At 43.9% G+C, this 22716-nt stretch overlaps 1 protein-coding gene across 2 annotated transcripts in view; it reads right to left on the bottom strand.

The window, feature by feature from the left end:
• adcy6a (adenylate cyclase 6a) overlaps positions 1-22716 on the bottom strand; it is a 50366-nt gene that overhangs the window by 26207 nt on the left and 1443 nt on the right. The window contains exons 2-4 of one of the 2 annotated variants that reach the window (XM_055892885.1): positions 19421-19486; positions 18624-18854; positions 17465-18389 (exon numbers count right to left, since the gene is read on the bottom strand). In XM_055892885.1, the coding sequence (XP_055748860.1) occupies positions 17465-18388 (924 nt within the window). In that variant the 5' untranslated portion in view covers position 18389; positions 18624-18854; positions 19421-19486. The remainder of the gene's footprint in view (positions 1-17464; positions 18390-18623; positions 18855-19420; positions 19487-22716) is intronic. The other variant, XM_055892884.1, reaches the window with a different exon arrangement.

Genomic DNA, 22716 nt, shown 5'->3' on the forward strand with positions numbered 1-22716 from the left:
GCAATAAAATCCCAGTATCGAATCACAATACGTATAGAACCGAGAGAATCGAAAATACATATCGCATCAGTATTGTGACAATATCGTGTCGTGAGGTGCCTGGCAATTCCCATCCCTACTGTATTCTGCACTACTGTTTACCGGTGCAGACTAATCTGTCCACAAGAGATTAGCTGCTGACTGACTAACTAGTTGTCACGTGTGCTCCCTCTCCGGGCCTCTAGGTCACCAGGCTGCTCGTTATGGCGCACACCTGTCACCATCGTTACGCACAGCTGAGCGTCATCAGACTCACCTGGACTCCATCACTTCCCTGATTACCTTCGCTATATATGTCCCTCCCTTTGGTTCCTTCCCCAGGCATCATTGTTTCTGTTTCAGTTCCATGTCTCTGTGTTGTTCGTGTTTTGTATTATGTTCTGTTTATTTTATTAAAACACTCACTCCCTGAACTTGCTTCCCGACTCTCAGCGCACATCGTTACACTAGTTTATTATTACCCCTTTTCTATCAAGGCCTCACAAACTCTCAGCCACCATCATTCATAATCTGAGCCATCAAACAGGTCTGATAATAATAATACTAATGGTGGAACACCCAAACAAAACCCCAAGCCAAACCATTATCAGAGTGAGGGGATCGGGTTATAGGCTTACAGCCTCCCACACAGTTCCTACTCCTCGAGGCTTGAAAAAACAGTGAGCTTTCACAACGCCCGGAAGCGTCCAAAACGTGCAGCCTCACAAGCCCCTCAGCTGGCTGACCGCAGATAAGCTTCTCTGAACCAGACAAGCGACGGGCAAAAAAATAACCACCCTGTGTGTCCCTCTCCCTCCCACACATTGCCCCCAATCTCCACTCAAGTGTCCTCTCCCCCAGCCATAGTCCATCCTACATTTGGACTGTGCCACGTCGGCACAGCTCGTTTACAGCACAATGTACTGTTCCTATGGTCAGGCCTGTGGATGGCAGCCGCATTTAGCCGCCATTTTGTCATTTGTGTTAGGGAAGAAAGTCGTAGAACAGCCCGACCACTAACGTAAACCATTACCCTTGTCTTAACCTTAACTCCCTAATTCTGCCATTCGGATGGTAAAAAACTGAGGTCACCAAACAAGAATGGTACAGGCTCAGAATTTGTCACCAGGCAGGTATGTCTATATTGTTTCCTTTCCCACAACCTGATGGAAAGGGGAGAAAAAAATGTTCCCCCATGCTAAAACGCAACAGCAACTCAACTGTATATACCAACACAGCCTACTGGGTCTCGAATACTTGAGTTGTGGTTGTTTCCATGGCAACCGCGGGACTGAACTGAACACGAGCACCGGGAGAGACACATGATTGGTTAGTGGTGGTGGTGCTTTTTGTTGTTGTTGTTGTTGTTCCAGGCATTCTCAGAAGTGATGCTAAAACGATGATTCCTTTCTCATGTTGCTCATTGGTCCTTGTCGGCTCTAGGGGGCCTGTTGCAAAGATCCTAGAAAACCTTGCTGCTCCAAAGGAAAGAAAACAACAACTTTCATTAACATTAAGTGTAAAAACGAGACACTGGGTGTATTATCACCAGCAGAAACCCTGTATATCTGTGTATATGTATAGATCAGTGTGTAATATCTCTTGTAGAGTCCCCCAACACCCCTCAAAATAACTAACCACAGTCAGCTCAGAATCCTGTCCAGGCGAAAGGAATTAAACCTTTTCCTCAAACCCTGAAAACCCTCCACTGTTGTGTTCTTGTGATCCCCAGAAGACGTGCTGGTAAGGATAAGAATCTCAGTGTGACAGGTAGCCTTGTTAAAATGCCGCTGTGGCATTAAACGCACAAATCATTTATCGGGGTGGCTGCGTGGGAAGAATGTATTCTCCTCCTTCGATTGCACAGCCTCGCTACCTTACCCTCCTCCACCTCCTCCTCGTCCTCCTCCACCTCCTGCTCCTCTTCCTCCTCCTCACCCTCTACCTCCTCACACTCTTCCTCCTCCTCTACCTCTACCTCCTCCTCTTCCTCCTCACCCTCTACCTCCACCTCGTCCTCCACCTCGTCCTCCTCCACATCCTCCTCACCCTCCTCTTCTTCCTCCTCCTCCTCCACCTCGTCCTCCTCCACCTCCTCCTCACCCTCTTCCTCCTCCTACGAGGTATCTTGTTCTACACCTGAATGGCTGTTCAGGGGTTAACACCTCTGATGACCTGTTCTACACTGCTGAATAGGATGCCATGGGTTAAACAGTGTTTCCTTTACTGTTTCCCTTGTCTATGGAAACATGGACCTTGGTTTCACCAGGTCCAAGATTCACCAGGTCCCAGAACATACATGTAGGCCTGCTGCTCCAAACCCATTATCGAAAGCTTAATATGGGAATATTCAACAATATTTCTGGGTCATATATTATGAAACACTTAAAAAACACTCACTTATACAATAGCTATAGAAAAACAATTACACTTGAGACATCCAGACAGTTGTTCACACAGTGAGAAGCTACAAGTGATCATTTTCCACTTCATTTGTCTAATGAAAGAAATACTTTTTTTAACCATGTCGTGAGGAGTCAAACAGGCCTGAGAAACGTTCTCTCTGTCTGTCTGTCCGTCCGGCTGTCTGTCTGTCTAAGTGCCACGGAAAAAATGACCAGCGTGTTTGACTTTGTGTGTTTACGTGTAGTACCTGTGTGTGTGTGTGTGTGTGTGTGTGTGTGTGTGTGTGTGTGTGTGTGTGTGTGTGTGCATGTGTGTGCTTGTGCATGAGGGAGAGTGTGTGTTAGTGCGTGTGTGGCGTGCGAACGCACACATTGCTGTGAGTTGGAGTGTGTGTATACAGAGCGGGATAGAGTGAGTGGCTGATATGACGCAGACTCTGATAAGACTGTTCCATGTGACGCAACACAACGGTCAGCAGAAACGCCTGGGGTTGGTTATTTTTAGGAACCCGTCTCTAACATCTCTCAAGTCCTATATCAACAATGTCCAACCGCTACAATACACCAAACCTGCTGTGTCATGGACTCCTGGACAGTCAAGATATATGTACTACAGTATTACCGTTTCAACCACAACACCGTTCGTCAAATAAATAACAACTACAAAGACCAACAAATGAGCTTGGAAGGGGGCAAAAATGTACATAGTCAGTTTACAGTTCCACTTCTTCTGTGGTGGCGGACACACATTGACAAGAACCCTGCCAACTTTTCCAATGTTTACATCACAACAATGAATCACACAACTATTACGACAATGTCTCAGTGAGATGGTTCCCATTAATGAACTCCGAGAGGTTACACACACCACACACACAGAGGAAAATGTGTTGGCCGTCATGTTCCTAAGGAAAAACAAAGAACAGCATTTCTGACAAAGCCCTTAATGAGAGCCCTGAGGGAGGGTGTCAACCAACAGAAACCAGGGGTTGTGTTCTGTCCCTGTGTGCGTGCGTATGTGTGTGTGTGTGTGTGTGTGTGTGTAGTTAATTGATTCCAGCTGGGAAAAGAGAAGACTGGGGATAACTGAGAGAGGGAGAGAGAGAGAGGGAAATAGGGGGGGGGGGGGGGGGGGGGGGGGGATTTTCTAATTGACTGAGGCTTACTTCCAAAATATTTTATTTGGTTGTTTACAATAAAAACACAGAGAGAGGAGGAAGAAGTGTAGGCCTATTTCGCTGGTTTTGACACCAAGAAATAGTCAAACATAAAAACCAGACTACACTACACACAGAAGCGACAAATGCTACCAAGTGGCACGTACCGAATTGTTATCCATAGGAGATATTTGGTTCTAAATGCAGCATCCTTCAGGTCTACATTTAGACCTCTTGCCCTGTTACACAATGTGGATTTACGATGCCAGTAGCAGATCCCATCAGTGGTTATAATGTGCTCTCTCTCTTACTGACGTCTCATTCACAGGAGGCTTGTCTTAGTTCCTTTGAGTCTGCTTATCAACAACAGCTGGCTACAGTGAAGCTTCATGACCTACTACCCATAATACTATTAGTGAAGCTAGACTCTTTCGGACCGTCAGTCGGGTTACTGCGGTGGGCCTTTGACGCCGCTACAGTATGCTAGCTGTTACATCATGATCGGTTAGAAACTTAACTGATCAGTCGGGTCATCTTCAACTCCCCGAGTCTATGGGCCATGGTCACTTCATTGTAATAGTTTTTCTTGCTACAAGGTTCAAAGACTTATTAAGGGCCATATCCCATCCCTATGCCTCAACCTTTATCCTATGTCTCCGAGGCGGTCCAGACGATTAGCCCTGAATTTAGAGGCTATGAGGCAGCTAAAGGTACTAGTCTAGCATAGGGTTGCAAAGCTACCGGTAACTTTGCCAAAGTCTTCAGTAATTTTGGTAATTAACAGATAATATATGGCAATGTACACTATATATAAAAAGGTCTGTGAACACCCCTTCAAATTAGTGGATTCAGCTATTTCTGCCACAGCCGTTGCTGACAGGTGTATAAAATCGAGCACAATCCCCATAGACAAACATTGGCAGTAGAATAACCTTACTGAAGAGCTCAGTGACTTTCAACGTGGCACCGTCATAGGATGCCACTTTTCCAACAAGTTAGTTAGTCAAATTTCTGCCCTGCTAGAGGTGCCCCGGGTAACTGTAAGTGCTGTTATTGTGAAGTGGAAACGTCTAGGAGCAACAACGGCTCAGCTGTGAAGTGGTAGGCCACACAAGCTCACAGAACGGGACCGCCGGGTTGCTGAAGCGCGTAGTGCAAAAAAAAAGGTCTATCCTCGTTTTGCAACACTCACTACCGAGTTCCAAACTGACTTTTTATAAGCAACGTCAGCACAAGAACTGTCCGTCAGGAGATCCATGAAATGGGTTCCATGGCAGAGGAGCCTCAGATCACCAGGCGCACTGCAAAATGTCGGCTGAAGTGGTGTGAAGCTTGTTGCCGGTCTCTGGAGTGATGAGTCACGTTTCACCATCTGGCAGTCTGACGGTCGAATCTGGGTTGGCGGATGCCAGGAGAACGCTACCTGCCCCAATGCATAGTGCCAACTGTAAAGTTTGGTGGAGGAGGAATAATGGTCTGGGGCTGTTTTTCATGGTTTCAGGCTAGGCCCCTAAGTTCCATCGAAGGGAAATCTTAACGCTACAGCATACAATGACATTCTAGACGATTCTGTGCATTCAAATTTGTGGCAAAAGTTTGGGGAAGGCCCTTTCCTGTTTCAGCAGCATACAACAATGGTTTATCGAGATCTGTGTGGAACAACTTGACTGACCTGCACAGAGCCCTGACCTCAACCCCATCAAACACCAATGGGATGGCCTGCGAGCCAGGCCTAATCGCCCAACATCAGTGCCCGACCTCACTAATGCTCTTGTGGCTGAATGGAAGCAAGTCCCCGCAGCAATGTTCCAACATCTAGTGGAAAGCCTTCCCAGAATATTGGAGGCTGCTATAGCAGCAGAGGGGGGACCAACTCCATATTAATGCCCTTGATTTTGGAATGAGATGCTCAACGAGCAGGTGTCCACATACTTTTGGTCATGTAGTTTATATTAACTTTGGTTATTTATTTTTAATAACTACAACAATTGTATTTGTATATAATATAATTGTTTTATATCAACAATGGCATTATTTTCAACTATACCGCTGCAACTCGTCCAACTATAAACTTTTTTCACAACAGCCACCAGCTTGATGGCAAAACATTTACAACAAGTACACGTTGGCCTAGTAAGATAAATAAAAATGTTTTAAAATATTAGGATATTTCATCATGAAACCCTCATATTAAAACATCAATGGTTTTAACTAAGTTGATGGTATATATTTAGGATAATGTTTTAAAGCTTTGTCATTCCATTTTTTATTTAAAAATCATATTTTTATTACAGATCTGTGATAATCGGATCCGGTCTGTAATACCAATTTGTTTCAAGCAGACCACCATAGTCCCCGTGCCCAAGAACGCCAATGACTATCACCCCAGTAGCACTCGCATCTATATCCATGAAATTCTTTGAAAGACTGGTCATGGCTCACATCAACACCATCATCCGAGACACCCTGGACCCACTCCAATTCGCATACCGCCCCAACAGATCCACAGATGACGCAATCTCCATTAGAGGTTGACCGATTAATTAGGGCCGATTTCAAGTTTTCATAACAATCGGTAATCGGCATTTTTGGATGCCGATTATGGCCGATTACATAGCAATCCACGAGGAGACTGCGTTGCAGGCTGACCACCTGTTACGTGAGTGCAGCAAGGAGCCAAGGTAAGTTGCTAGCTAGCATTAAACTTATCTTATAAAAAACAATTAATCTTAACATAATCACTAGTTAACTGCACATGGTTGATGATATTACTAGGTTGTACTAGCTTGTCCTGCATTGCATATAATCAATGCGGTGCCTGTTAGTTTATCATTGAATCACAGCATACTTCGCCAAACGGGTGATGATTTAACAAAAGCGCATTCACAGGGTAAATGCAGCAGTTTGGGCCGCCTGACTCGTTGCGAACTGTGTGAAGACCATTTCTTCCTAACAAAGACCGTAATTAATTTTCCAGAATTTTACATAATTATGACGAAAAGTTTATTCTTTCAGTGAAATACGGAACCGTTCCGTATTTTATCGAACGGGTGGCAACCCTAAGTCTAAATATTGCTGTTACATTGCACAACCTATAATGTTATGTTTTCAAAATTATCGTTTCCGGATTTGACCATATTAATGGCCTAAGGCTCGTATTTCTGTGTGTTTATTATATTATAATTAAGTCTGTCTATGATTTGATATTTGATAGAGCAGTCTGACTGAGCGGTGGTAGGCAGCAGCAGGCTCGTAAGCATTCATTCAAACAGGACTTTCCTGCGTTTGCCAGCAGCTCTTCACAATGCTTGAAGCACAGCGCTGTTTATGACTTCAAGCCTATCAACTCCCGAGATTAGGCTGGCAATACTATAGTGCCTATAAGAACATCCAATAGTCAAAGGTATATGAAATACAAATGGTATAGAGAGAAATAGTCCTATAATTCCTATAATAACTACAACCTAAAACTTCTTAACTGGGAATATTGAAGACTCATGTGTAAAGGAACCACCAGCTTTCATATGTTCTCATGTTCTGAGCAAGGAACTTAAACGTTAGCTTTTTTACATGGCACATATTGCACTTTTATTTTCTTCTCCAACACTGTGTTTTTGCATTATTTAAACCAAATTGAACATGTTTCATGATTTATTTGAGACTAAATTGATGTTATTTATGTATTATATTAAGTTAAAATAAAAGGGTTCATTCAGTATTGTTGTAATTGTCATTATTACAAATATATGTATAGAAATCGGACGATTAATCCGTATTGGCTTTTTTTGGTCCTCCAATAATTGGTATCGGCATTGAAAAATCATAATCGGTCGACCTCTAATCTCCATAGCACTCCACACTGCCCTCACCCACTTGGACAAAAGGAATACCTATGTAAGAAGGCTGTTCATTGACTGCAGCTCAGCATTCAACACCATAGTCCCCTCCAAGCTCATCACCAAGCTCAGGATCCAGCAACTAGATCCTGGACTTTGGGACGGGCCGCCCCAGTCGATAAGGGTAGGCAACAAGACATCCGCCACATCAACACGGGGGCCCCTCAGGGGTGTGTGCCTAGTCCCCTCCTGTACTCCCTGTTCACCCACGACTGCGTGGGTGAACGACTCCAACACCATCATCAAGTTTGCTGATTATACAACAGTGGTAGGACTGATCACTGATGACGATGAGACAGCCTATAGGGAGGATGTCAGAGACCTGGCAGTCTGGTGCTAGGACAGCAACCTCTCCCTCAACGTCAGCAAGAAAAAGGAGCTGATCGTGGACTACAGGAAGCAGAGGGGCAAGCACACCCCCATCCACATCGATGGGGCTGTAGTGGAGCGAGTCAACATCACCATTGTCCAAACACACCAACACAGTCGTGAAGAGGGAACAACAATGCTTCTTCCCCCTCCTGAGGCTGAAACGATTCGGCATGGGCCCTCAGATCCTCCAAAGGTTATACAGCTGCACCATTGAGAGCATCTTAACTGGCTGCATCACCGCTTGGTACGGCAACTGCAAGGCATCCAACTGCAAGGCGCTACCGGGGGTGGTGAGTACGACCCAGTACATCACTGGGGCAAAGCTCCCTACCATCCAGGACCTCTATACCAGGCGGTGTCAGAGTAATGCCCCAAAAATTGTCAAAGACTCCAGCCACCCAAGCCAAAGACTCTTCTCCGTGCTACCGCATGGCAAGCGGTACCAGTGCACCAAGTCTGGAACCAATAGGACCTTGAACAGCTTCAACCCCCAACTCATAAGACTTCTAAACAAGACTGCTAAATAGCTAATCAAATGGCTACCCGGGCTACCTTGCTTCAACCTTTTTTTGCACTGACTCTCTTGCACCAACTCTATGCACACACACTGTATTCTACCCACACACTCACACACACTGACAACCCAGAACACACATACACAACATGTGCACACATTCATACTGTCGCCACACACAAACACTTTCACACTCACCACATACGCTGCTGCTACTGTCTATTAGCTATCCTAGTCACTTTACCCCTACCTATATGTGTAATGTTGGACTTCACTGCTGGTGGCAGGAAAGTCAGGCGCAAGAGAATGAACTTGGTAAAAAAACGGACCTGTTTAATAAACATCAAAACCTCCGAAAACCAAAGTACACAAAATAACAAATAGAGGGTGCAAAACCTGTCGCACACCAGAATTAACAATAAACACCTACATACAACAAACAATCTAGGACATGAGGGGAAACAGAGGGTTAAATAGACAACATGTAATTGATGGGATTGGAACCAGGTGTGTAGGAAGACAAGACAAAACCAATGGAAAATGAAAAATGGATCAACGATGGCTAGAAGGTCGGTGACGTCGACCGCCGAACACCGCCCGAACAAGGTGAGGGACCGACTTTGGCGGAAGTCGTGACAATATGTACAGTACATTCAGTGCATTCGTAAAGTATTCAGATCCCTTCACCTTTTCCACATTTTGTTACGTTACAGCCTTATTCTATCAAATCTACGCACAATACCCCATAATGACAATGCGAAAACAGGTTTTTCGAAGTTTTTGCAAATGTATATAAAACAAAAGGAATACCTTATTTACATAAGTATTCAGAGCCTTTGCTATGAGACTCAAAATGGAGCTCAGGTGCATCCTGTTTTCATTGATCATACTTGAAATGTTTCTAAGTACAACTTGATTGGAGTCCACTTGTGTTAAATTCGATTGATTGGACATGATTTGGAAAGGTACAAACCTGTCGATGTAAGGTCCCACAGTTGACAGTGCATGTCAGAGCAAAAACCAAGCCATGAGGTAGAGGGGAATTGTCCTAAGAGCTCAGAGACAGGATTGTATCGAGGCACAGATTTGGGGAAGGGTACCAAAAAAATGTCTGCAGCATTGAAGGTCCCCAAGAACACAGTGGCCTCCATCATTCTTAATTGGAAGAAGTTTGGAACCACCAAGACTCTTCCTAGAGCTGCCCACCCTGGCCAAACTGAGCAATCGGGGTGAAGGGCCTTGGTCAGAGAGGTAACCAAGAACTCAATGGTCACTCTGACAGAGCTTCAGAGTTCTTCTGTGGAGATGGGAGAACCTTCCAGAAGGACAATCATCTCTGCTGCACTCCACCAATCAGGCCTTTATGATAGAGTGGCCAGACGGAAGCCCCCACTCAATAAAAGGCACATGACAGCCAGCTTGGAGGCACCTAAAGGACTCTCAGACCATGAGAAAAGATTCTCTGGTCTGATGAAACCAAGATTGTACTATTTGGCCTGAATGCCAAGTGCTACGTCTAGAGGAAACCAAGCACCGCTCATTACCTGGCCAATACCATCCCTACGGTGAAGCATGGTGGTGGCAGCATCATGCTGTGGGGATGTTATTCAGCAGCAGGGACTTGGAGACTAGCCAGGATCGAGGGAAAGATGAACAGCGCAAAGTACAGAGAGATCCTTGATGAAAACCTGCACCAGAACGCACTGGACCTCAGACTGGGGCGAAGGTTCACCTTCTAACAGGACAACAACCCTAAGCACACAGCCGAGACAACGCAGGAGTGGCTTCGGGACAAGTCTCTGAATGTATCATGTGGTAACAAAAAAACTAAATATATTTTATATTTGAGATTCTTCAAAGTAGCCACCCTTTACCTTGATGACAGCTTTGCACACTCTTGGTATTATCACAACCAGCTTCATGAGGTAGCCACCTGGAATGCATTTCCATTAACATGTGTGCCTTGTTAAAAGTTCATTTGTGGAATTTCTTTCCTTAATGAGTTTCAGCCAATCAGTTGTCTTGTGACAGGTGGTACACAGAAGATAGCCTTATTTGGTAAAATACCAAGTCCATATTATGACAAGAACAGCTTGAATAAGCAAAGAGAAACAACAGTCCATCATTAATTTAAAACATGAATGTCAGTTAATCCAAAACATTATTCAAGTGCAGTTGCAAAAACCATCAAGCGCTATGATGAAACTGGCTCTCATGAGGACCTCCACAGGAAAGGAAGACCCAGAGTTATCTCTGCTGCAGAGGACAAGTTCATTAGAGTTAACTGCACCTCAGAAATTGCAGCCCAAATAAATGCTTCAGAGTTCAAGTAACAGACACATCTCAACAACAACTGTTCAGAGGAGACTGTGTGAATCAGGCCTTCATGGTCGAATTGCTGCAAAGAAACCACTACTAAAGGACACCAATAATAAGAAGAGACTTGCTTGGGCTACACCTCCAGGCTGTGTAAGGGCTATTTGACCAAGAAGGAGCGTGATGGAGTACTGCATCAGATGACCTGGCCTCCACAACCCCCGACCTCAACCCAATTGAGATGGTTTGGGATAAGTTGGACAACAGAGTGAAGTAAAAGCAGCCAACAAGTGCTCAGCATTGGTGAAAACTCCGTCAAGACTGTTGGTAAAGCATTCCAGGTGAAGCTGCCATCAAGGAAGAAGAATCTAACATATAAAATATATTTTGATTTATTTAACACTTTTTATTGGTTACTACATGATTCCATATGTGTTATTTCATAGTTTTGATGTCTTCACTACTTTTCTACAATGTGAAAAATAGTAAAAATAAAGAAAAACCCTTGAATGAGTAGGTGTGTCCAAACTTTTGACTGGTACTGTATGTAAATGGGTTATTTCAGTTTTTTATTTTTAATACATTTGCAAAAATTTCTAAAAAACAGTTTTTGCTTTGTCATTATGGGGTATTGTGTGTAGATTGATGAGGGAAAACGTAACAAAATGTGGAAAAAGTGAAGAGGTCTGAATACTTTCTGAAGGCACTGTAGCTACCTCAATTACCTCGTACCCCTCTGCACATCGACTCGGTAGTGGTACATAACGTTGTTATTTTTACTCGTTATTCACTGTGTATTTATTCCTTGTGTCATTATTTCGATTATTATTAATTGATTTATTTTGTATCTTTAACTCTGCATAGTTGCATTTCACTGTTAGTCTACACCTGTTGTTTACGAAGCATGTGACAAATAAAATGTGATTTGATTTGCGGCACCCAAAAGGGCCACTAGATGTCTTGTGATAAATTACATAACATCTTTGAAAGATACCAAAATTCTGGTAGTTTATTGGTAAACTTCTAAAGTTTCCAGTAATACCTCCCTTTGTAACCGTAGTCTAGCATTTGGGGATAGGGTTTGGCATGGAGACTCCCTGGGTTGGCCTTTACCTCCCAGACAGCAGTAAAACTATTCCAGGATTGTCATAAAGCCTGAATAGCAATTATTACAGTGTTTAAAAACGTATACGAGTTGCATTGGGATTGCAATTTCACACACACGTGCACGCACACACAGCTACTACCCACTAAGGTCTTTATTAAGAGAACACTGAACCCTCCATTATTGTAAATGGAAACAATATGTGCAGTCCCCTCAACCTACACAGAAATGCACACATGTACCCACGCACATGGCACAGGCACACACACAAACATTGCATTTTATCACTTTGGTACAAGTATGTGGTAAGATTTCACAACTCTTAGTACAAAACTCAAAACAGATCATCAAAAAGGCTGTTTTTTCAAAACTCTAAGCACATTTTCAATTGACTAAGTACAACACGCAAAATCACACAGTGACTTTTTCACCAAACCTAATCAGTGTTTCATCTAGAAATTCCTTTCATATAAAGTAATTGCCTTTCACAATGCAATGCTCACAATACTTTTCACATGATTCTCTTCCTCATTTGTTTAAATACATTTCACCATCACTTAATCCAACTGTGCTTAATGGTTAACCACTTAACTGTTTGGTAAACCTATAGACGTTCAACTGGTTTGTCTACTATATATGGATTTTGAGAACCTCAGAAATAGAATGTGTGTTTGTAAAGTATAAACATCTATGATACACGATAACCCTACGTAATGACTACTCGTTATTGCTAATTGATTTGGTCATCATACAAAAGCAGGTATGTGAACACTTGCAATTTCTTTCAACATGGAACAGGATAGACAGCAAGGGAGAGGAGGAAATCAAAGAGCTCGTGTACAAGGGGCCGGTCAAAGAGGTGGGCGTGGGCCCTGTCAAAGAGGTCAAAGAGGTGGGCGTGGGCCCTGTCAAAGAGGTCAAAGAGGTGGGCGTGGGCCCTGTCAAAGAGGTCAAAGAGGTGGGTATGGGCCCTGTCAAAAAGGTGGGTATGGGCCCTGTCAAAGAGGTGGGTATGGGCCCTGTCAAAGAGGTGGGTATGGGCCCTTTCAAAGAGGTGGGCATCAGAGAGAGGGAGGCAAACGGCGTGGAACTGTTGTGACTAATGAAGTCCGGGCCATCTTGGTTGACCATGTGGTAAACAGAGGCTGCCAGATTAGTCGTCCCCCCCCCCCCCCACAATCTGAAAAGATCATCTGTCATTTCGATCGTGAGAACATTTCACCAAGAGAAACGATAAGTCTGCAGGATGTGCACTATGCTTTACCATTATATTTACAGTACATAACATACTGTAACGGCATGTAAATTCCCAAATCATGTTACAGTATTCTTCCAGTATGATCTATTGACAGTAATGTTCTAACCTCAGAATTGACAGAACACACGGTGGTGTCCGTGGCCGTGTGCTGACCGACCAGCAGGAGTGGGCAGTGGTGAAAATGGTAAGGGCCAGGAATGACATATGGCTTCCGAAATAGAGCAGGACCATTGAGGAGAATGATGACACCTTTGGCCAATGTGACATCCCTCAGCCTACCAACAATCGCCTGCCTTTTGAGGAGGCAGCAGGTATCTATGAAACACATTTACCTGGTGCCTTTTGAGAGAAACAACGACCGGGTGAAACAACTGCGGCCCGAGTATGTTCAGGTACACCACTATATACTGTATTACACTTACTGTTTGATGCACATGCTACTTGACAACTCCATATTGGAACTATATTGTAAAAATAATGCCACAGATGTCTTAAAATTGAGGCAGCGTGCAATTGTCCACCAGAGCTGTTGCCAGATAATTGGATGTTCATTTCTCTACCATAAGCTGCCTCATTTTAGAGAATACTAACCAAAAATATATTTTTAGAGGGCGATGGTGCTTGATGCTGCTGTGAACCATCACAAGTATATCTTTGTCGATGGAGTGGGCTTCAACCTGGCCAAAACTCGGCGCCGGGGGCGGAACCACATGGGCCAACGGGCGAACGTCCAAGTGCCTGCACAACGTGGGGGATACATCTCCATGTGCGCAGATATCTCTGAAGATGGTGTGGTAGGACGTAGGCCATTACTTGGATCCGACAACGCTGCACACCTCTTTGTGTTTCTCAATGAAATTGAGAGGCCTGTCAAGGTGAAGGGGTCACCTATGTCATTGTGTGGGACAACGTCAGGTTCCATCGTGGAGAGGTGGTTCACGCATGGTTTCGGACTCATCTCCGATCTGTAACCCAATCTATACCTGCCCCCATACTCTCCTTGATTTTTTCAGCATGGATTTGGAAGGTATACAATCGCCATCCCCATGAGCGTGTCACCCTCCTTCTGGCCATGGATGATGCATGCAACGACATCAATGCAGACCAATGTCAAGCTTGGATTCACCATTCCAAAAGGTTTATCCCGCAGTGCATGAACAATGAGGACATTCACTGTGATGTGGATGAGAATTTATGGCTAAATGCTCAAGACAGGCTTGATGCAAATTAATGCGTGCTAAATGTTGTTTTATTTTCATTCATTTCATTTGTTTCATTTAATTTCTTGCATGTGATTACATGCAGTACACCAATGTTGCAATTATATCGGAAAAATAACATGTTTTTTTTTTGCATTAATGATTGTAGAGAATGTCTTCCTTGAGCACACTTTTGATTACACATTGGATAGATATTATTGGGTAATGTAAGCGTGTTGCCTAATGTGAAAACGGTGTAATTTACAGTATTGTAGCATATTACTTTCAGCACTTCTAAGGGCGATTTAAAACGCGTGTCTTGCATTGTTTGCTATTGGATTAACTGGTAGTTAAAACGACTCAATTGAAAAGATATCCTTATGTTGTGTTTTGGTGATTAAACAAATGTTCTCATTACATTTCACAGTAAACTTATGTTGAATAAATGGTGGTGTGGTGAGAGATGTTTACAATCCAAATGAACGCACAATGACAGGTTTTGAATGAAGGACTGGCTGCGTTACGAGTGTGAACAGTTTGGAGTTTTGTACTAAGAGTTGTGAAAATGTACCACATACTTGTGAAAACACTACCAAAGCGATTACAATTTTTGTTGTAAAAAGGCTACAGTGCCAGGCAGAGCAAAGGCCCCAACACATCCTGGGTCTAGATTTCTAATCCAGCCCATGTTCTCAGCAGGGGAAGGGCTTGGATCAGTGACAGGCGGAGTGAGGCCAGCCACGCAAGTGGCAGGCAGGCAACATACCCTACATCCTATTTATACCACAATGTCATTCCACTATGTGCGTGTGTCTGTGCGTAACGATTTCACAAATTCATTATCTGTAGCTAACGACGCCAACAGAAACCCAGCAAGGTTAATGAGTTATCGGAGAAAGGGGAAATACTTCCACACAAGCATATAAAAGTGATGGATGGCACTTTATTACTGTACAGCCATGTACACACACATATGATTACATTCAGTAGGACCCTCATTCACTTTATTACAGCAAACAAAACACTATGTGCTTTGTGTCACATGCATGACGTGGGGGTCATTGAGAACACCATTACATTACGCACACGCCCAGTAGCCCAGTTCTCACCATATAGCACAATAAAGATGTTACACAGATGTTGTTAGGCTCGCATATTCTTGAGCAGTGATCTTTCCGTGCAGGGGCTTGAGTAAACATCTTCCTCATCAATAATAGACATTCATCTCGTCAGAGGTGACAGCTAAGTATATTTCAGTCTCAATGTATGACAGGTTGTAAACTATCTCTTAGCTCTCTTTCATAGTAACCAAAGAGGTTCCCTTTTCCTCTTCCTAAATAACATCCTTTGGTAAACAGTTAAGCTTTCTACAAAATATAATGTGTACGGAGTCTATAGTGTCTATGTATCAGGGCTGGGAATTGCCAGGGACCTCATAATATGATATTATCACCATACTTAGTTGGCTCACCATTTTTTTTTAAAGATGATGGAGAACAAGCTCTGAAGGGAAAATACTAGAGTATTGAAGCATGTACAGCTGACTAGCGCACAAATATACTGCGATATTGTCCCCAAAGATATTACGATATATCATCAAAAATAATATCCTGATATGTAACTGTATCGATTTTCCACCATCACTATATATAAAAAAAATATATATAAAGCCTATATTTCTGACATGAAGTCATTTCATGTACAATTGCCTGTGAACCTGGACAAAGGCTGAGCACTCTCCCAGTGGGAAGAAATCCTGTTATTTTAATCAAGGGGGGAAACAACATTATAACGACTAATGTTCCACCATGAACTAGGCCAAACATTCTTTTGTGTCCCCTTATTGTTTTTGTGGAATAGTCTCCCCATTATTCCTTTCCCATACCTTCTCCCAATGGTCAGAAACAGTTACACAACAGTTACAGTAGTACAGAGTGCACCCAGCCTCAGCCTCCGTACAGCACCCCCCACCCTTGTAAAAATGCACAAAGTGTCCCTTGTGTGGGAGCACAGAGACCTGAGTGATACGGCTTAATAGTATTATGGGCTATGGTATTCTCTCTCTGGCACACACACACGCAGACACACAAACACACACACATCCGGCCGGCCGAGGTGGTTCATTCAGCCCATTGACCTTCAGCTAGCCCCCGGGTCCTTGGCATGACGCACAATCAACATACAGTAGGCCACACACACATACACACACACAGATTGCCTACAAAACATTCAGAAATCTACTGGCAACCTAGCGACAAACACACTGTTCCACCCACTGAGCAAAACACAGTGAAACACATTCATACAAGCTTCCAAAAAACGATGTATTGTCAGTAGGGAGGGGCAGGGTTATTAGAATATTCCAATATCCGAACGGACTTTAGTATTGGATCTTCTTTTGGAGAGTATTCATTTTTGAGATCCTTATATTAAATGTTGTGTTTTATGGAAAAAAAAGTATGCGGTGACCCATAAAAAAAGTTGCACAGGTAGCCTACAAACGTACGTTTCACTCATGTAGCTTGTTGTTATTGTTGGTCAATCAATGCGGTGCTACAGTCAGAGGCTCCATGTGTAGCACGTGAAGTGAGTTGTAGGCAAGGACGCCTCAAAAGAGCCTCAGTTAGCCTCAATTAGCCTTGCAACTTTAGCTAGCTAGCTGGCTAACTTAGCTGGCTACTGTAGCTAGCTAGCTTCTTCACAACAAGTTGATGCAGTCAAGACAGTCACTACCAGATGGTGTGATAGATAAACTTTGTCAGCAACAAGTTTGTCTAACTAGCATGAGTCGGTTCTACTTTCTAGCTCTCTCTTTCCCTCCGTGCCACACACATAGACACATAGTCACACACACCGGCCCCTGCTCCTATCTCACCCCTCACCCACCCTTCCAAGCAGGCTTTCTCTTGAGTCGAGCGAGCAAGTCTACATAGATTTTTTTTTTTAAACATATATATTTTTTAAACACATGTATTTCGACTATCCAGATATCTGAAAAAAATAGTGTTATTTTTCAAATAGTGATATCATTTCCAATGCCTATCTCTACTTGTCAGACTAGAACCACATGGTCACCTGCACTGATACAATGATAATATTGTAGCCTGTGCTGTAGGCCCAAGATAAGGCCCAGATACCACAAAGTCTCAGCATGCAGACACTCACTGCAGCCTTAGGAAAATCTTAATAAATGAATATAACGCACTGTAGGCCAAGGAGCCTACCTGTTTCCAGAGGAACACGTCTTCCTGGTTGAACTGCCAGGTGGTGACCAGGTGAATGGTGGAGAGCACCCCTCCGCTCAGCACGGCTGCTCTCATCCTGACAGGCAGCAGCGTGTAGATGATGTAGATGAAGAACACAGACCACCAGATGCCCTCAGATGCGCTGCGAGGCGCCACCATCAGCACGCCGAACACCTGCATCAGCAATAGGACCCCGATAACCAGGTAGCTCACCATCCACATGTAGTCCTGGTGGAAGCCGTTCCGGTTACACACAACCATGAGGGCCATGAACAGGGCCATGGCCACGGAGAGGGCCGAGGAGTAGGCCACGTCCGGGGTCGCGTGGACACAGTGGAAGGTCAGCATCACGCCGCACACGATCACTAGCACCCCCATCAGCATGGTGAGGGAGCTCTGGTTGAGTCTGAAGAAGTAGCGCTGGTACAGAAGCTCCAGCTTATGAGACTGGAACTTCTTGGACTGGAACACCCGCACCACCCGCAGCCAGCAGTCTGCCGCCGTCACCACCCCTCCCCCATTGAGGCCCTCGTCACCCCCCTCCCCGCCACCCCCCCCATTCCTCCCCTTCAGGTCCCCGTCCTCAAAGCCCAGGTCGACAGATTTGAGCCCCACCCCTTCACCGGTGACGCCGCCTTTGCCATAGTGGTCCTCTTGCCAGATGCAGCGCACACCGAAGTTGCCCCCCCCGCCCACCGCCCCGGCCCCCCCTCCACAGTGGTGGGGGTTGAGGGGGGCTCCAGAGGGGGGCTCCATGGCGTCCGGGTCCCTCAGGCAGCTCATGTAACGCGGGTTGCAGAGGGATGAGCCTCCCTTCTGCTTGGACTTCTTGCCATTGCGCTCCCCCCACGCGGTCTTGCGGTCGTCGACTCTGGCCACTAGGAAGCCGCTGAACCAGGACATTCTGTGTTGTAGGGAAGGGGGAGAAGCACAGCATAGGGCAGGTGGGGCAGTTAGAGTTTGAATAATAATTCATAAATCTACCAACTTTAACTAGACATGCAACAGTCTTTCTGAAAATTCGACAGAAAAAAAACACAAAAGACAAGAATCTTGACTTGTCTTATCCTAACCTAATATCCTGTAAAAAACAGTTCACCTGCTATTCTACGGACACCAGTATGACTGTGGACTTTACCTGTGTAGGTTCTGGTATATATCCCAGCCCTATCCTCTCCAGCAGGTCCACTCATTTATTCCAGTGGGCAGAGGTTTGAAGAAGTGATTTGTTTCAGACGCTGTTCTGCAGGGGTGTGGGTGGGTGGGTGTGACCGGGACAGGTCTAGGGGTGTGTCAGACCAGAGCTTCGGACCTAGCAGGTGGTGTGAAAGGTTTAGGGGATACTCTATGATCTCCAGTGCTTCTGAGTCTGGGAGGAGAGACAAAAAACACACACAAACAGGGGTGGAATTAGAAGGGCATTAGAAGTTAGAGTTGTGTTGGTAAGAACACCAGAAATCCAATTAACCCTACAATTATGTCATGGGTCAGTGCCAGCAACCAAAAACAAGTCATACATGGAAGTTATATAATCATAATTTGGAGATGCAGAGCGACTCTCAATACGTGTCTTCAAAGAAATGTCAGACAACAACATCACAATCATCACAACTTAAACATTTGTCAAGGTTTAGTCTATAATTTCATCATAGACCAGTCTGGTGACTTGACTCGTTAGATGTAAAGAGGAAGGAGATAACAGGTGGTGGGAGCCTGGCATCACTGGTAGGAAACACAGAAGACATTCATATTATCACTGACTCATTCTCTCACTGATGAAGACAAGATCACAGGAAACTAATCAGATTGGGCAACCATCATGGACATCCTGTATCACTACCCTCCTCCGTCTGCTTACCAATACAGATTAGGGTAGGACAAGCTGGACCTAGATATGTGGTTTAGTGGCAATTTTGATGATTCCAAGCAGCTTACCCCTCACAGTGGCTTCCGGAAGTATTCACCCCCCTTGGCATTTTTCCTATTTTGTTGCCTTACAACCTGGAATTAAAATTGATTTTAATTTTGGGGGGGGGGTTGTATCATTTGATTTACACAACATGCCTACCACTTTGAAAGATGCAAAATATTTTTTATTGTGAAACAAACAAGAAATAAGACAAAAAAACAGAACTTGAGCATGCACTATTCACCCCCCCAAAGTCAGTACTTTGTAGAGCCACCTTTTGCAGAAATTACAGCTGCAAGTCTCTTGGGGTATATCTCTATAAGCTTGGCACATCTAGCCACTGGGTTTTTTGCCCATTATTCAAGGAAAGACTGCTCCAGCTCCTTCAAGTTGTATGGGTTCTGCTGGTGTACAGCAATCTTTAAGTCAATCCAATTGTGAATCTGTGGTATGTGGTCTGGGCTTCGACTAGGCCATTCCAAGACATTTAAAGGTTTCCCCTTAAACCACTCAAGTGTTGCTTTAGCAATATGCTTAGGGTCATTGTCCTGCCGGAAGGTGAAGCTCTGTCCCAGTCTCAAATCTCTGGAAGGAAGACTGAAACAGGTTTCCCTCAAGAATTTCCCTGTATTTAACACCATCCATCATTCCTGGTAAAATAACAGTAAAATAAATAAATAAATTTTAAAAAATCCTTCAATTCTGACAAGTTTCCCAGTCCCTGCCGATGAAAAACATCCCCACAGCATGATGCTGCCACCACCATGCTTCACTGTGGGAATGGTGTTCTCGGGATGATGAGAGGTGTTGGGTTTGCGCCAAACATAGCGTTTTCCTTGATTGCCAAAAAGCTCAATTTTAGTCTCATCTGACCAGAGTAGCTTTTTCCATAGGTTTGGGGAGTCTCCCACATGCCTTTTGGCGAACACCAAACGTGTTTGCTTATTTCTTTCTTTAAGCAATGGCTTTTTCTGACCACTATTCCGTAAAGCCCATCTCTGTGGAGTGTACGGCTTAAAGTGGTCCTTTGGACAGATACTCCAATCTCCGCTATGTTCAGGGTTATCTTTGGTCTCTTTGTTGCCGCTCTGATTAATTCCCTCCTTGCCTGGTCCGTGAGTTTTGGTGGGCGGTCCTCTCTTGGCAGGTTTGTTGTGGTGCCATGTTTTTTCAATTTTTTAATAATGGATTTAATGGTGCTCCGTGGGATGTTCATAGTTTCTGATATTTTTTTTATAACCCAACCCTGATCTGTACTTCTCCACAACGTTGTCCCTGACCTGTTTGGAGAGCTCCTTGGTCTTCATGGTGCCACTTGCTTGGTGGTGCCATTTGCTTAGTGGTGTTGCAGACTCTGGGGCCTTTCAGAACAGGTGTATATATACTGAGATCATGTGACACTTAAATTACACACAGGTGGACTTTATTTAACTAATTATGTGACTTCTGAAGGTAACTGGTTGCACCAGATCTTATTTTAGGGGATTCATAGCAAAGGGGGTGAATGCATATGCATGCACCACTTTTCCGTTTTATATTTTTTTATAATTTTTTGAAACAAGTAATTTTTTTAATTTCACTTCACCAATTTTGACTATTTTGTGTATGTCCATGACATGAAATCCAAATAAAAATCTATTTAAATTACAGGTTGTAATGCAACAAACGGGGAAAAACGCCAAGGGGGATGAATAGTTTTGCAAGGCACTGTACACCATCAAGGCTAATGACCCATCAGACTTACATTTCCTGAATCAATTAGATAAAGAAGGGATTTCTCCCCATTCCTGTAAATTGAGGTCTATTTGGGCACAAGCACAACAAATCTAGCCACTGATATAAATTGCACATTGAAAGAGAATCCCCATTATAGGCTTTCCTAACGTGTTAAAGGTGCTTTATCTTACAAATAACTACTACTGATTTACCATCTGTGCAGAGCTATAGGCCTACCCATCCACGATAATAGTAAGACTAGTTCAACCTCTAGCTAAGGCATATATGCGTATGGTTTACATAATGATTTATTATTACTATATGGTTATATATAATTATTATGTCTAGTTCTCCCTAAATCAGCAGAACAGAAGAACACATTGCCTTTAACAGCACGACTCTTCAGTATCAAAGCTAGTCCCATAAGTGGTACCTACATTAGGCTAGCATCAGCTGAACATAGCAGGGACAGACAGGCCTCAAAACAACCTGAGCTCTTGAATGTGCAGAACGGCTTCTACCAACTTAACGCAACGCTGATTTGCTGCTGTCGCCTATCGTTGCATATTTTTTGTGGGAACTGGGAACATGAGCAGGCGCTCATGTCGGAAGGCATGTTGTGTTGTTGAAGCAAAAATAGAATTTATTCCTGATGGCTAGTATGCCTTCTCTGGCACGTATCCGTCCAGGCTGCTGATTGTGGCTTCTGGTGGATCAAGAGAGTTCAAGGAGATTTGCCTTCAGTCAATGGACGCTACTACAGCCCCTCCAGCTCTGAAAACTCAGTTCTCTCCCGTGCACAAGGTCGTCCAGTGCCCCCATTGCAAATGTCTTGACGTTGCCAATCGTTACGGCGTTCAAGAGCTCCAATTATCTCTGTTTTTATGTGGCTGTAGACATACTGCTTGAATCCTTTCCCACCTCTCTAGCGCTTTTATGACAGAATGTGGGGGGGCAATTCCTCGGGGACGTTTGCACGACATATCGACCGGACAGCGATACACTTGCGTTACATAATGCAAACAGCGTGTGCATTGAGATTGGCATCTATTCGTAATTTTAATTAACAGGATCCTTTTTTTCAGTTTTTCGATTACAGCTTATATTTCTAGTAGCTTGGTGTACTGTGCTGTAGCCTATGAGGAGCGCATCAAAGTAAATACATATATGATAATCGCATCATCAGCCATATTTAAGCAATAATGCACGAGGAGGTGTGATATATGGCCAATATACCACGGCTAAGGGGAGTGCCTGGATACAGCTCTGAGCCATGGTATATTTGCCATATACCACAAACTCCGAGGTGCCTTATTGCTATTATAAACTGGTTACCAAGGTAATTAGAGCAGTAAAAATAAATGTTTTGTCATACCAGTGGTATACGGTCTGATATACCACGGCTGTTAGACAATCAGCAATCAGGGCTCGAACCACCCAGTTTACAAATGTTTTATTAATGGTATGTAGGCCTAACATACGTGTAGCCTAATAACATAGAATAAAAGTGTATCCAAGGCTAGAGGCAATGTATCATTCCATGCAAAGGCTATGTGAGGGCTATAATATCTCCGGCATACACACACTCGTTACATAACTGTTCAGT

Source organism: Salvelinus fontinalis, chromosome 31 (genome assembly GCF_029448725.1).
Source record: "Salvelinus fontinalis isolate EN_2023a chromosome 31, ASM2944872v1, whole genome shotgun sequence".
NCBI classification, from domain to species: Eukaryota; Metazoa; Chordata; class Actinopteri; order Salmoniformes; family Salmonidae; genus Salvelinus; species Salvelinus fontinalis.